The following is a 15,622-nucleotide window of genomic DNA, read 5'->3' as shown; positions in this document are numbered from 1 at the left end:
TACAATGCGCGTGGGAGACCTGGCAGCGATAATTCAAAGACTCCACATGCTGTGATGATCGTGTGATGTTTTAGTAATGGAAATCCCTTATCGGCAATGCTCATGTTCACCACAGAGAACTAATAAACACTAAGGAGGTAACACCTTAGATTCATTGGTTTATTATCAAACTTCTGGAAAAAAAAATAGGGAAAGAAATGAGATTCCCAGTGATTTTCCATGCAGTGGGGAAAAAAGAAGTGAGGATATTGATATTCTAACAGGAGGAAAAATAGGTGGAGCTTCTAGTAACAATAATTCCATGCAAAAATGAATATGTGATATCAGCCAAGATGTTAGTATGGTTACTAAGAATACACCATAGAATTTTGCAGAGAGATTTGCTTATGGATCAGGTTATACGTGCAAGCAGTACAGCACATGCTGCTGCATACCCAGAGCCCAACAGTGTTTATTAGGTACAGTTACATCAGCACAGCCTTGCTGAAGTTAATTGAGGTCAATAAATTTGCACGCCTATGGCTAAAAGAAGAATTTGAAAATTGAGCTTCTTAGAAAAAAAGCATGTATGTGTGAATATTGGCTCCAGCTTTTTAGGCCTGTCTGTCTTCTGCTCACTTTCTTGTACACCGACCGGTGAAGCTAAGAGTTCACAGGAACTACATGCCCTTGATAGCAGTCAGCCAAAAGATAAGCATGCAAGAAATCCTTATCACATTACTTCCAAGGGTAAAGACAGGAGTGAATTTGAAAGGTATGTCAGGAACAGAAATGTAGTCAGATAAGCCGCATAAAATTTCGGGAGTGGAAGCTCGCAGTGCAAACAAAATTTTAGTTCCAGAAAGACCCAAGTTATCACCTCGTGTTGTTAATATCAGGAAATCCAACAGCTCAATCTTTGGTAAGCACAGGCAGGAGGCAGCAGCTCCAGCCCCAGTGAAACAGCAGTGAAGTTCCTGCATCAGGCACTGATTTGTTTTCTGTCTATAAAGACCTTTCACATCAACCTGAAACACAAAGGCCAATTGGCTGAGCGGGCAGTCAGTATCTCAGGCAAAAAGGAGCCTGAATCGGCATGTACTCAAGCAGATAATATCACAGACATGAATCTGGGAACCAGATTTATTGTCTTGTGCGAGTGTAATCCAGCAATCTTTATTTTCCCCAGGGCAAAAGCCAAAAAAAGAGCATTAACAAATGGTGCCCTGTCACGTAAGTATCTGAAGCAACTTCTTTAGTAGATGCCATATTTCCATTTCCAGTCATTGACTGTGCCTTGAAGGCCAACAGTAGAAGCGAATAGAGAGGACAGAGTAAAATCATCCTATATAGAAGCTGTGGGTGTCACATTTCTTGGTTATGTAGCTGTATACAGAGTTCTTCCTCTGAGACTTCAAGGAGGATAGATCCTGTACGTTCACTGCTCATCCAGCCAAGCCTGATTAGTCTACTCATTCAAAAATACATCCTTCCAAGGGAAAAAACATCCCCAGCCTACTAGTAATGTGAATTACTTCAATTAAGAACATACCCCTAAATCTCTTTGAGGTATCTCTCCTCTTCTTCAGAGTCTAGGAGGCCTTCAGATGGCTGCCAAAACAACACCCTGGTCCATTTCTGTCACAGAGGACACGGGGAGTGCAGGTCTGCATCCCATCTATTTCAAATGCAAAACAGAAGTATTGGATGAACCCTTTTGCCTTCTGCATCATTATTAGCTATTATTAACATCTTTATTTACTCTCTTCACTTATTAATAAGATTAAACCACTGCTAGCGTTTCATTGCTGCCTTATGCTTGAAAAACTCCTCTTAGTTCTTCTTGCCTGCAAGCCAAGGACCATTCTGTGGTATCTCTGGTTTCTCCAAGCAGTTTGCTGTCCTGTATAAAATCCACAGCAATTGCTAGTTCCTAGGTTTTCTAGGTATTATAGACCATTGCTCTCAATTTGCTACAGATCCAGCACAAGGTTTTGGCCAAAATTGCTTTCCTTGATGGTAGAATTATGGATTCTGGCCTGTTTAAAAGAAAATCTTCTTAAAGAATTTCCAATCTTTGTTCATATTTTCTGCTTGCAACTTTTCTCCCATCTGATTTTACACGCTTTCCTCCGTGAGGGAAAATGAGACCTTGTGAAGCACCAATTATGTGTACTATTGATTGGGACTAACCTTTGCTTGCACATATTATATGTAATTTGGCAATGATCACTTAAAGAACCTTTAGTGTTCAGTCTGCTAATTAACAATTATCCATCATAATGAAGTCTAGAATAGAAGTATGCCGTGTTTGATTCAATATCTTTGTGCTAGAAGGTAAAATTTATAACTTTTAGAACTGCTTTGCTCAAAGCCTATTCTATAACTTCAAACTGGAAATAATAGGCTTAATTTATTGCAGAAAGGATCCTGGTGAGTAGCTTAGTATATTTGGTTTGTGGTCCATAACAGAGTCCAACCCATACTTCTGGATGCATTAGCCATGTCAACTCATAGATCAGTAAGCTTTCAAAAATTGGAATTAATAGCAGTTCTAAGATAGGTAACAGACAACAGTGCTTATAAGATTATCTCAATTTCATCTCCTTTATTTTATTCTTTCTGAGTAGATCATCATTACTGACTTTTTCTAATGCAAACAATTGCATTAGATTTCAGGTAGGAATGATAATTTTCATTTTGTAGGAATTTCTGTTTTCTCTTTCTTTTAACACAGATCTCTGACTTTGGTGCATAACCAGCTGAAATGTTCCTTTCTTTTAAATTCTTCATAGTGTTCAGCCTGGTTATGAAACTCAGTTTGAATTCATAATGCATTTGTTGTCCCAAAGCTGACCCCTTACATTTTCAACCTGTATTCTCCCATATATTCTCTTTGGTGTTTCAATAAGAAGGTGAGGACACTTACCTATAAGTGAGCATCTGGGAAAGCTGTTAGTTTCAGCTTACACCACAAGGAAAGAGGGATGTATAAATCAGACCAGTGATCCTAAAATGGGTGGTTATAAGGAATTTCCTTGCTTGGAATTCAGTTGGAGGATAGTGTTTGTTTGGCCTGGCCTGAAGACACCACTTTGTTTTACAACTGTTGTTTCCATAGCATTTCACAACATTTCATTGTGTTTGAAAAATTAATCCAGTGTTTTCTAGGCCAGCTGCAGTTTACAACCTAATTGTGTTAACCAGATGGACACAACTTTTAGAACCATATCTCAGGCTAACTTGAGAAAATGCGACTGGATGTCAGATATCCCTCCCAGTCCTTCAGCAGGTGGTGTTGGCCCCAGAAGTGGAAAATGTTGTGAGATGTGCAGTCCCTTTGAGTTCAATTACTGCTTTCTGCGATGGCGCTGGGGAATACGCAGGTTGCTTACAACCAATTTAAGCTCCTAGTTGCTTATGTGACCCATCAGAAAACATTCTACTGTGTATTCAGCAGTGTTTTTGGCTCTGTGAAAGGAGTACTTTCATGCAAACATTTCAGGACATACCTCTGAAATATTCTTTGATAGCTATTCGTAAAAAAAAATACCACCAACAGGATCAGTACAGGGGTGAAACAAAAAAAACCCTTTTTTTTTGCTAAAGAAGGCAAAAGAAATTTACTGTTCCTCCTTGAGTAAGGTCCCAACCTATTGTCTGAGTTGTAGGTTGTTTTCCTTTGCCTTATCTTCTCTCCACTTAAACTCGTTAGTTAAGCTTTCTCCAGTAGCATCGGACCTATTGTTTATGCAGGAGAATCCTATCGTGTTTTGTAATTTTTTTTACAGAAAGTGGCATGTGCTTTTAGGAGAGCAGTTCAGTGAACTATGTTTTCAATTTCAGGAATTCGATTTAGGGTGCTCCTTTTTGTATTTATGGCCTCAGCTTAGCAGCTAAGTGCATGGACTATACACTTGGGAGGTTCATTTTAGCCTTCTATTAGGGAATCTGGTGCCTCAGCTGAGTCAGTCAGCTTTGCAGACCAAGACTGTGTATTTGCCAATCACGTTTGCAGACTAAGCCTTAAAATTAGTGCTCTGAAACCCATATTAGCTTTTGGTGAAACTTCATACTGAAAGCCAGACCTCAAGCCCGTTAGAAAGATTAGAAAGACCAAATTTATAACTTGCTTTACTGCCTGAGAAATGTTTCAGGGTGCGAAATAAAATGGGAATTTGCAGACATGTTTTTTTCTGTAGATACTTAAATGAGACTAATCCCTCTTTTCATAGAAAGTTGTGCACCTATGCACATTGTCATCTGACCAACACAGCTGTAAATTTGGGGTGTTGTATTTTCAGAAGACTGCAGAGTCAGTATGTTTGTTTGCTGTATAATGTGTAAAAGACGTAGGCAAAGAAAAAAAAAGCACGGAAGATTGCTTCATTTTTTCTATGTTTGTATAATTAAGGAAGGGGGCCTACAAGAAAGCTGGAGAGGGACTTTTTATAAGGGCATGTATGTAGTGATAGGAAGTGGGGTAATGGTTTCAAACTGAAAGAGGGGAGATTTAGATTAGATATTAGGAAGAAATTCTTTGCTGTGAGGGTGGTGAGACACTGGCCCAGCTTGCCCAGGAGAAGCTGTGGCTGCGCCCTCCCTGGCAGTGTTTAAGGCCAGGCTGGATGGGGCTTTGAGCAACCTGGTCTAGTGGAAGGTGTCCCTGCCTGTGGCAGGGGGGTTGGAACTAGATGATCTTTAAGGTCCCTTCCAACCCAAACCATTCTGTAATTCTATGATTCTATAAATTATTGGTTTCCTTATGCACTTGCAAACAAATGTCTACAGTGCTTTTTAAGCATCTTGCTTATTATGAGTGATCTGTCGCATCTTGTGTGAAATCACAAAAAATTATGAAGTCTTATAACATATGTGTTGTTTTCCTTAATTTGCATATTTACATTGTTCAGTATGTTTATTATGTGCACTATTTTAACTAATTGTGTGTTCATGGCACAATCAGAGACTCCGCCATGGAACAAATATGTTGAGTAAGTATTCTTGCTATTTTACAGCTGCCCTGTCCTTATCTCATCCTTCCTCTTCCATTTGTTATGTTCTTCTTTTCATCTTGTTTGCTGTAGTCTAATTTCTTTCCAGTAATACTGACCATAGTATCTGTCCTGACAAATTATTTTTCCGGGTGCTTGTTGCCTGTGAAAACTCCCTTAGTAAATCAACTAACAGTTTTTAGTCTATCAAGCTCATACCTATTGCTAAATGCACCCGCTATGCTACCTCTGAATGAAATCACATATGAGAAGAACTCTATTTGAAACCGGCCAGCCTTCCACAGTTCCCATGAAAAAGATTAGATAGTTGGACACATTAGAATAGTCTGATGGAGTTTAAGTTTAATTATTTCAGAAAATACTTCCTGGCATACTTAGTTCTGTCCTTAAACTGAAACTTACTGGAAGCAAAAGTTTCCTTTGGACTGAGCACATCAAGAGAAGTGTTCCCCTGTAATTGTTGGTAGGCACACTTTATCAGCAAGCATAAAATTGTCTGAGAACACTTTTATGAGGATTCCTGTCTTTTTAGCTTGTCAAACCTTCAGAAAAAATAGCAAAGATATCACTTGAAGGTTTTTTTGTCTTTTTTTTAAAGTTATTTTTAAAAGACACTAATGGGCTTCAGAAAGCTCATTTCATTTCTTTAAGTTGCTTTAAAATATTCGTATTAGAAACAGATACCAGATGCACAAGCTAATCAACCTACAGTGCATTAAACAATTATTTTGGCTCATTGAACCAATCAGAACACACTTTTTGTTTTTGACTGACATATGATAAACACGGCCATCTGCTGCTCCGTAGCCTGGTGGTTGGTCTACTCAGGGCTGTAAGGAAAGACAGTAAAATGCCCTTATTTTAGGTTTCATAAAATCATGCAGGGCACATGTTCTAGGCCATAAATTACTAATTATAGATAGCACTGAACCAAATATTTCATCCGATCACAATAACATCCTAATCCCAGGATGTTTCATGTGTTTCTATATAGTGTACTACCCTCAAGTATGTCTGTGACTTTTCTTTTCCCCTGTCGTTGTCCTTTTCTTATTGAAAACTGTCACACAGTACCAGAGCCATGATGTATTCAGTTGAAACATGGACATCTCATCCATGTGAGTCAAAATTTGGTCAGTGGGTCTACAGCTGGGAATTTGAACATTCTGGAGGAAAATATCGCAGTGCTTGTCGCGTCTTCTGTAGGCAGGAAAATGTTGATGATGTTGCCAGTGCATCAAGGAGGGCATGCAAGAAACGTAGAGCAGAAATGCAAATGGACACATGCAGCATGGAGTAAATCCTTTCCCTTCTGTATTTCATCGTTTCCTGCGTCCCTTCGTACCTCTCAGCTTTTCCTCCTCAAATGCATAGAATGAAATGAAAGGCAAGTACTTTAAGGAGCAGAATAACCTGATGAACTTTAATTCAAATTGATTAATATTGGATTTGTAAAAGATACATTTAATCCATTTTGTTCTGTTGTTCCAGAGACTCACAGGGGATACAAGAGTAACCCTGTGCAAGTATCTGTCCTAGATCTTCCTTTAAAATATTTTCCTTATCATTTTAAAAGAAGAAATCAATTCAACTTACCTCCACTATTTTTTTTTTTTAAATCCTGACTTCTGTTGTTAAAGAAGCTGTTCAGTTGCTGGAGGACTTTGCCCGATCCATTTAGAATTAGATGATGATTATACAATCAATTAAACCATCTGACATGCTGAATAAATACAAGTGCTTTATCATTTTAATGAGCTTATGTACCGTTAAGTATTTTTTTTTAGTTCTTTGCATGTGTTTTCTGCATATATTACTGAATACACATGCTTAAAGAGATTGTCATGTGGGTGACCTATATTTGAAATATCAGAGTGAAACTAAGTAGGAGCCTTGAAAAGTCGGATACAAGATAATGCTTAGGTGTATGGTCAAAGAGATGTGCGAAACATTTAACACCTACTGTTGCACAAAACCAGTCCTGCTCATCTCCCTTTGAAGATGAAGCATACTGAGGTTTTATAACATGTGTAACTAGCTCTACAGTGTGACATGATGGCAGGAGGGCATCAGATTTGCTATTACCTCTGTGTGTGCCCAGTTGCAGATACAGGAATACAGCTAAGAGAAAACATTTCCTTTTTATGCATAATGAAGTTCTTCCATATATTACCACCTTTAATTGCTTGCACCTTTTTTTTACCAAACAGGAATCCCAACTGTTATACTTTTTTGTGTGTGATCGCACCATTATAGCTACTGATGTTTAGGGACTGTACAGAAAACTCAAGCTAGTGTTTCCAGTGAAAACCCTAACATCATGACTTATGAGATTTGTGTTTTATGAGATTTTAGGTGTTTGTTTGTTTTTTTAATAGGCTTTGGTATCATCTGCATCCTCATTTGGAGAAAAGGGGTAGGGAGTGCCAGTGGTGGATACTAAACATCTATTATTTTTATTAAGATACAGCCTAGAATGTGTTAGTCCCATTGGGCCAGATGTCTCAGGTAGAAACATTAAAAAAGAGATGTGGTATGCCCTGAAGTATGTCTCTGATGGTAGGTAGAGCCCTGGGTGAATACAGATCTGAATGTTATAAGTCAGATACATTACTGTCCTCCACAGAGAATTTGCTAAATTTTATTACAAGTGTCATCTTTATTACAAAAGGTAAGATGTATGTTCTGTCCAAGATCATCACAGTCAAGAGGCTGTTGGTAATAAACATCTTACCAAGGAAAATACCACCCTCGTGTCTCTTTTACTGCCAAGTAGGTCAAAATTACTACATATAGTATTTGAGTGGGAGTTTTCCTCTTTTTCAGTGAGGGCCTTCTGTTGTTTAATTTGGAGAGCTGGTGTGATTTACCATGGATAGTGAAACACAAGGGACGTTGCAAGAGGAATACCCTTTTTAGCTAATAAAACCTAGTGGTGACATTTTTTAACCTGCCATCCTCCAAAATGGCCTGGATAGGAAGAGATGAGAGGTATGAATGGAACAACCACCCTCCTTCAAATCAGAGCAACAGCAAGGAACGTGGCACAATCCATTCCTCTTTCACTGGCGATTGCAGGCAGAACTTCGAAAGTCCCATAGCACAGTTTAGCAGCGTAGTATTCATGCTTCACTTAATGAGTGAGGATTCATCAAGGTACACTCTGCAGTGAAAATTATCTTCATCCTGCAGCTATCATGAGCGGTTTCCCATTTCTTACACGTTCCTTGGTCCACACATGAAGCTGCTCATACACAACCCAGTGCTGCAGCTGTGACTCAGATGAGCAGCCTCAACGAGATGATCAGGAGTGTCTCACATAGACAGGACTGGGTTGAGTGTGCCTGTGCCTTTCCTGCCGTCTACTGCTTGCTAATGCTCTTGCTTGTCTTGGCCACTTTATTTCCCAGGTACACTTTCACTGGCATTTACACTTTTGAGTCATTGATAAAAATATTGGCGAGAGGATTTTGCATGACAGAATTCACCTTCCTTCGAGATCCATGGAACTGGCTGGATTTCAGTGTTATTGTTATGGCGTAAGTAGCACTCCTTTATATTTTTCAAGACAGCAATATGCAGCAGAACTTTTTAAAAAATTGTGTGGCTATTCTCTTTTTTTTCACTCAAATTGTACTGAAAATGAGAAAATGCTGAAGTGTATTAGGATGGAGGTTTTTTTTCCTGAGTGGTTTCAGAGGAAGAAGTCAGAGGAATTCTCGATTCTGTTCTCTCAATTCACTAGACTATTTGGGAGAAATTATTACTCTCTCTGTGCTCCACAGAGAGAGCTGTTTGTAAAATATCCATAATAATATTTGCCTATCTAATGTAGTTTTGGGAAGCTTCAGACCCCTGAATAGAAAATGTTATAAGTGTGACTGAGTACCCATGTATTTAAATCCCTATTTATACTCTATCTATCCAAAGCTGTTTCCACATTCTTCACTTCACAAACACTTTTCACCCTGAAAGTAATTACTGTTTTACTACAATAAAGAATTAATTTAAAGGCCTCTGAAACTTGTTATGTATCTTGGGAATAGAAATTTGACCCTACAACCTAGATTATTAGAGTTCACTCAGGACATGTGGGGTTCTGGTGCTTTGAAGGGGCTGATGGATTTGTGGCATCTAGACAGATACGCAGGGGTAGGGGAGCAGTCAGCCAACGCTCACAGCAGACACAAGGTCAGCCCAAGCTCTGGCCAAAGGCAGATGTCTGACACTGTTGGTGTCTGCAGCTGAGTTAGAAATCCAGCTTTTCTTCACAATCAAAGAAGACAGAAAAGCACACGAAGAGCATGTCATCTTGAAGTGGACATGCCATGAAAGGCCCCATTTCCTGGTCGTAGAAGGATTTCATCTGATCTCTCTGTATTTTCTGCTTATTGATACCTATATTATGTTCTGGTTTTAGTTTAGTTCTCGCTGCTCTCTTTAAACCTCATAATTCGCAGCCTTAGGTGAGATGCAAGCCTGCTAGCACTGATGTTTGAGCTGAACTCCTGAGCTTATGACATTTGAATGGAACCAAAATTGGTAAAAACTGTTCAACCAAACTTAGTTCAAACACCAGTAAAGGCCACTGAAGTCGGTAGCAAAACTCTGGTAGGGTGCAGGGATCAGGACCAATATTCAAGGAGTGTCTGGATGATGCTCTTAGTCATATAATTTAGTTTTAGGTAGTCCTGTGAGGAGCGGGGAGTTGGACCCAATGATCCTTATGGGTCCCTTCCAACTTGAGATATTCTATAATTGTATGATTCTTCGCAGCATTTAGCAGAAGAACAGCATAAAGATGTGTAAAACCTATGTGGACTACATTGGGAAGACTCCCATTTATTTTAGTAGGCTTTGGATCAAAGCCAGCCCTAGGCTGGATCCTGCTATCTGTTACTGCATTCCTATGGACTTGGCTGAACTGACATCTGGCCATCATGATAAGCTTTAAAAAAAAGAATGCAATGCAGATGGGGAGGAGCTTTTGCAGGTCAGCACGTATTAGGCATTTTTCTCAGCTAAAATTTTCCTCAAGCAGTACTAAGTACAATTATCCTGCAAAATTTTGGGGCAGGACAGAACAACACAAAGTGTCACCAGCCTGCTCTCCTGTCCATCAGACAGGTGGTAAAAGCACTTGTTTGTGAGTTAGGACGTGAGTTTATTTGCGGGTCTCTGAATTCAGCACAACATGGAAAGCTGCTGTGCATGGGTTCCCTCTACTCTACAAGGAAGGAGGCTTTTGACAGTGAGGCAGAAAGGAGCAGAGAAAAAGACATGAGCCACAGCTTGCAGCCTTGGCAATGCATCTGCTCCATTTCATCTTCTCTGCTCAGATGGAGGTTGGGGCATCAGCCCCGGCTGTGCAGAACTCCTCTGGGAGCACCTCATTTATTGTCACTGACATTCCAGTCTGAACAGTCAGTGCAGGACAAGGTCTGGATACCCCTTAAATTCTGTCCACAGAATCTCTGGGTGTCTGGGCTTAGGGAACTGGAAAGATGTGAAGGTTTGCACAGAGCTTGAGGTGGACAGTTGCCCAGAGGTGAATTCCCTGCACTCCCTGCAGGTAGGCACCAGGGTTTGGTGCCCAGAGGTTGTGGGCTTACACCTCTTTTTTGCTTTTCTCATTCTTCCAGACTTTAATGGCCACTCAGTGCTCCAGCCCAAGGATTCATGAAAACTTCCTTAAGGCTTATTTAATGAGAGGCTTGGATGTCTATCTTTCTTTCCTAGCTACATTTCATTTTATTTCCAAAAGATATTTCTTCTATTAGTTAGATGATTCCTAAAACGGAGGAGCCTGCAACTGCAAAAAATCAAGGTTCTTAACATCAAATTATAGCAATGGCTGTGCTCTTCAGAACTAGCAGCCTTTCCTATAGTTTCTTACATATTGGAATTCTGGAATAGAAAAGAAATAGAAATGTGTTTCCTTGAGCCCATAGGCAGCAGTGAGAGAGTTGAAAGTGACTGCAATATGATCTTCATATGTACAATGAAACCTCCTTCCCAAGTATGCAAGCATCAGATAGTACAAAGCATTGGATAGTGGACTCTATTCTGATATGATTTAGCCTTCATATAAATACAGTTTACAACTAATTTAAAGTAAGATTGGTGTTGTCTTTGCTTGTAGCTAGTGCGATGCTAGAGGTATTTCTGTATCTGGAAACAAAGATGGCATGAGGGTTCAAAATGGGAAAGCCTGATAAGGGGCCATGAGATCTAGATGGACCAAGGGTTTTGAGCCTGAAAACTGACTCTTTCAGTGGTGGATGTTACAGTGGAATGACCATCACTTGCTTTACAGCTATTGCAAAATAATTTCTTACTCCTCTTCTGGGCAGAAGCAGCACAGATTGGGTCACGGAGAGTAGTTTTAAATACCACACTAGAGAGTAAGAGGTACCAGAGGTCTCCAGGGCTTTTCTCCCACCCTGTGCTGACAGATACGGCCATGATTTGTGACCCTCTGTGGGTCCATGGATGCGTTCAGGGGAAATTATGAAACTGCCCCTGTTTAGATCACTCTTTCCCAGACAACCGAGTACTTTCCAGAACAGGCGAGGGAGAGGCAGCTGTAACTGGGTTGGAAAGTGCCCTGCCAAAATCTTTAAGACCATAAATAATTCCCTGGCTAACAGGAAAATTCAGAATGGGAATTCCAGTTGCTTCTCACTCCCCGATACAGAGGAACTGGTCTGCTGCAATTTCATCCCAGAAATGGCCAAAATAATCTTAATTAACTATTGTGAACAAGCAGTAGTAGTATTTGCTTGATATGCTTGTTCACATATTAATAATGTGTTTTTTACAAATCTCTGGACAGCAAAACCATATTCCCATGCTATTGCTTCTCCCCAAATTATTTTTTTCTACTCTTGCATGCTGCAGAAGAGTTTGAGAGAGAAGTGCTGGGTAAACTTGGGGATGAATTACCAAACAGGTAAATCTTTGCCCAGATTCCCCTATGAGATTATGAAAAGGAGAAGCAATATTGCTCTTCCAGGCTATAATCTGGATTAGTAAATATGAAGAGGATGCTTTGTCCTCCCCAGAGGCCTTTGCACAAAGTCCACTTAAGCAGACTTTGTAAAATAACCAGGTGATTTTTTTTTTGCTTAACATGTAAAAACAAATGCCTCACAGAAGTAAAATACGTAAATGAAATTTAATAGAAAATTAATAGTAAAATTAAAGGATCCAAGAGCTATTTTGTTCAGAAGATAGAGTGGTGACTATGCTTTTACTGTATACTGACTTCGAGGAAATAATTTTGTGCGACACTGGTAAAACCAAACTCATTCCATAACTGACCCTCCTGGGAGCATTTTGCTCAGATGTGGCATGGGTGTCCATGATAACCAAAACAGGCACAGCAATGAAGAGCTGGGATTGGTATTTCAATAATAAATAGTTTTTAGTAGGATTGCAATTATATTCATTCAAAACCCATCTTCCTGCAGCCAAAGGGCATGAATTTGATGCACAAAACAAAATAAAATTTTAAGCATCTCTTGAAACCAATATCTGCTTCAGCACAGAGTACAGCATCGTAAATAACCCAGTAGAAACATTTGCACTGATATTTTCCCGTGTTGTCCTATATGTAGTTTGCAGAAGCTATTATGTGTAAATTACTTGGGTATTTGAAGCTTTTATTTTTTTTAAGAGCAGCAAAAGAACTCTTAATGTTTGCTATAACGTAAAGAATTTTTTGTAAAACTACATGATGGTAAAATCTTTAACGTATTTATGGCTGAACAGCATGGTAACAAAGTACACCCCGTCATTTTAAGGACAAATGGCATCAGCCTGAAAAGTGGATGCACCTCTCATTCGGCTGTGTCCACTCACGCTATGTATGAATGCATTCTTCATTCAGACAAGTCTCATGCTCTATTGTATAATTCCAAATAACTGTGACTTAATTCTACAGGTATGTAGGAGAATTTGTGAATGTAGGCAGTGTTTCACCTCTTCGGACTTTCAGGGTATTGAGAGCTTTAAAAACTATTTCAGTAATCCCAGGTAAGAAGCCCTGATCCTTACGTTTTGGCTCTCAGCTACAAGTGATTCTTTCTCTGTCTCTCTTTGTCCCTTTGACTGTTGTTTTTTTGCTGGTGTTTTGTCATTGTCTGTGTGTGACTTTCCCTTGTTACAGATACATAACTGAATTTGTGGACCTGGGCAATGTCTCAGCCTTACGAACGTTCAGAGTACTGCGGGCGCTGAAAACAATCTCAGTCATTTCAGGTGAAAATCAGGTTAAACACTCCGGCTGCAGTTAAAGCCTACATGCCATTTCCAGTAGTAAACACAGTAATTACAATGACTTAACCATAGATATTGATCAGGAAATGGAGGAATGTAGGGAATGTGACCTGTCAATAGAATACATTTTTCATATGTCTTTCCGATACAGTTTTTGTGGACAGAAGGAAAATTACAAAATTACAGACCTCACTAAGACACGTGCTGCTGTAAGAACAGTGGTATGCGGTGGCTCATTAATCACACACATAAAGTACTCATTCATGAACCGTATGAAAATGGCAATGGAACTCTTTTAAAGTCTTCAGATATTGATTTTTAAAAATGGATGGTTAATGACCTCAAAATGCATATTCGTGTTTAAGAGTGCATCGATAGAAGAATCAAAATCTGTGCTATGAGCTGAGGTTTCAAGACTGCAGGCATATATAGCCTTATTTGTCATGGTGTTTATCCATTTGCATGTGATAGAAACACTGTTTAAATTTTGGACCCTGAAGAGATCAGAAAATGTTTTACCATTGATTTCGGGAAGTTCAGCATTTCACCAACTCACATTTTCTCACATTTTAAAGGATAAGAACACACCCCCGCACTAAAAAAAAAAAAAAAATCATGTTTTACTACAGATCTGGTAGTGAAAGAAGCTCTTTTTTCATAGCTTTTTATCTAATTTCTTGTTATTTCTTAAAATAATAAATAATATTTACTACTTAGTAATTTATACAGAGATGAGTCCACTTAGGACTAGCCATATGATAATACTTTCTTGCCAAGCAATACCTATGGACAGGTCTCATTCAGCCTCAGTGTTTAACATCTCCAACCTGCATGACAAGGTAGAGAAGATAGCAAAAACCATGCATGGTAGATCCTATTGGTGATAATCCTGAACAGAAGTTGGCAATTACATGTCAAAAATATTCAGAATATCGAGAGAAATGGTCAGATTCTCACGCACAACTCTTTAAGGTTAGAAAAGCTTTTCCACCCTTTATATTATTCACATCTACACTATGATATTAATCTAAACAAATTCTGTGGTGTAAACTGATAGGCACATGTATTACAACTAATCACCAGCACTTACATGGAGTATAAGCAAGAAATGGGAATTCTGACATTCAGGTGTTAAGAAAACATATATATGGGTCTAAGGCTTACTCCCTCATTCCAACATTAAAGTAATGAAAATCAGTGAAATTGCTGAAAGAGCAAGGTACTTTTCATTTAAAGTGAATGTCAAAACATAGCTTTTGAAGAATACTTTAAGACTATCATTCATTAGGTCTGGTATTCCTTGAAATCAGTTCCTGTCTTAATTTTTGTCTTCAAGTTTAAAAAGAACAATCTATTAGCAGAGAGATTTTTTAAAGTTTTCTCTAATTGGATTTCCATTGCGAAAGGATTTTTTTTTTCTTGGGAAATAGAAAGTTGAGCACAGTTTTACAGATCATGTGGGACAGTAGTGGCTAATCAGAAAGAAAACCAGAGTTTCCTAGCTTCCTTTGGGAGCAATTTGAAGACTAACTTGAAGGGACAGCCATTTCCAGGGGACACCTTTCGCTTTCCATCTTGTCTCAAGCTTGAGCCTCTTCAGAGCAAAGCCTGTCAATTTTGCTGAGTTATATATATAGCAATTTTCTGCTGTCCTAAATCAGAGTTGGAGCAGAGGCTTGTTTCACATCAAATGATAAATTTTGGCTGTTGTTTTTAGTGGAGAATAAAGGAGTATTGAGATTCAGAAAAAAATATTTAAAAATACACCAAAGTGATATTAAAACCAGAATTGTTCCATTCATTCATTAATAGGAAAAAAAAAAAGATGAGGAGTATTATTTATTAGAGTAATACATAATAACTTACATTCTCTTTTTTTCTTCCTGACTGACTGTTTGATTAGTTTTTTGATAACTGCATTTTTAGGTACTAGTAACTAAATTTTTTGCTGACATAAATGCATGAAGATATGCTAATAGAATACCTGGCCTTAGATTTTATTGTCAACATTGCCTGTGCCCTGAGTATGTTCAAATTACAGATGTGGAAGCTACAAATTGCTAAGGAACACCTAGCTGCCTATAAAACACAGCTAAGGGGTTTTTTTTTTAATGTTAGCAGATAATTTCAGAGGAGTCGTTTAATTTTTCAGTTAGACACATATATTTTGAAAGAAATATTTGGCATGATGCTGTGTTTATTTGGAGATCAGTCTGAGTTTTTAATGATAACATAGGCTTATGCTGAGATGAAATATTTTTCCACAGTAGGCTTAAAAATGAAAAGACGATGAACACTACTGTCTTCCATGAGATTTTTGGGTTCAACTGCTAGAAAGAGGAGAAGAA

The 15,622-nt window shown here is 38.7% G+C and overlaps 1 protein-coding gene across 3 annotated transcripts in view; it reads left to right on the top strand.

Moving 5' to 3' along the window:
* Window positions 1-15,622, top strand: part of SCN5A (sodium voltage-gated channel alpha subunit 5) — a 173,677-nt gene that overhangs the window by 2,869 nt on the left and 155,186 nt on the right. For all 3 annotated transcript variants that reach the window (XM_068404979.1, XM_068404978.1, XM_068404980.1), the window contains exons 3-5: window positions 4,884-4,973; window positions 8,405-8,533; window positions 13,165-13,256. In XM_068404979.1, the coding sequence (XP_068261080.1) occupies window positions 4,884-4,973; window positions 8,405-8,533; window positions 13,165-13,256 (311 nt within the window). The remainder of the gene's footprint in view (window positions 1-4,883; window positions 4,974-8,404; window positions 8,534-13,164; window positions 13,257-15,622) is intronic.

Source organism: Nyctibius grandis, chromosome 7 (genome assembly GCF_013368605.1).
Source record: "Nyctibius grandis isolate bNycGra1 chromosome 7, bNycGra1.pri, whole genome shotgun sequence".
NCBI classification, from domain to species: Eukaryota; Metazoa; Chordata; class Aves; order Nyctibiiformes; family Nyctibiidae; genus Nyctibius; species Nyctibius grandis.
The sequence above is the reverse complement of the archived record's forward strand: the minus strand, read 5'-3'. Positions and strand labels throughout refer to the sequence as shown.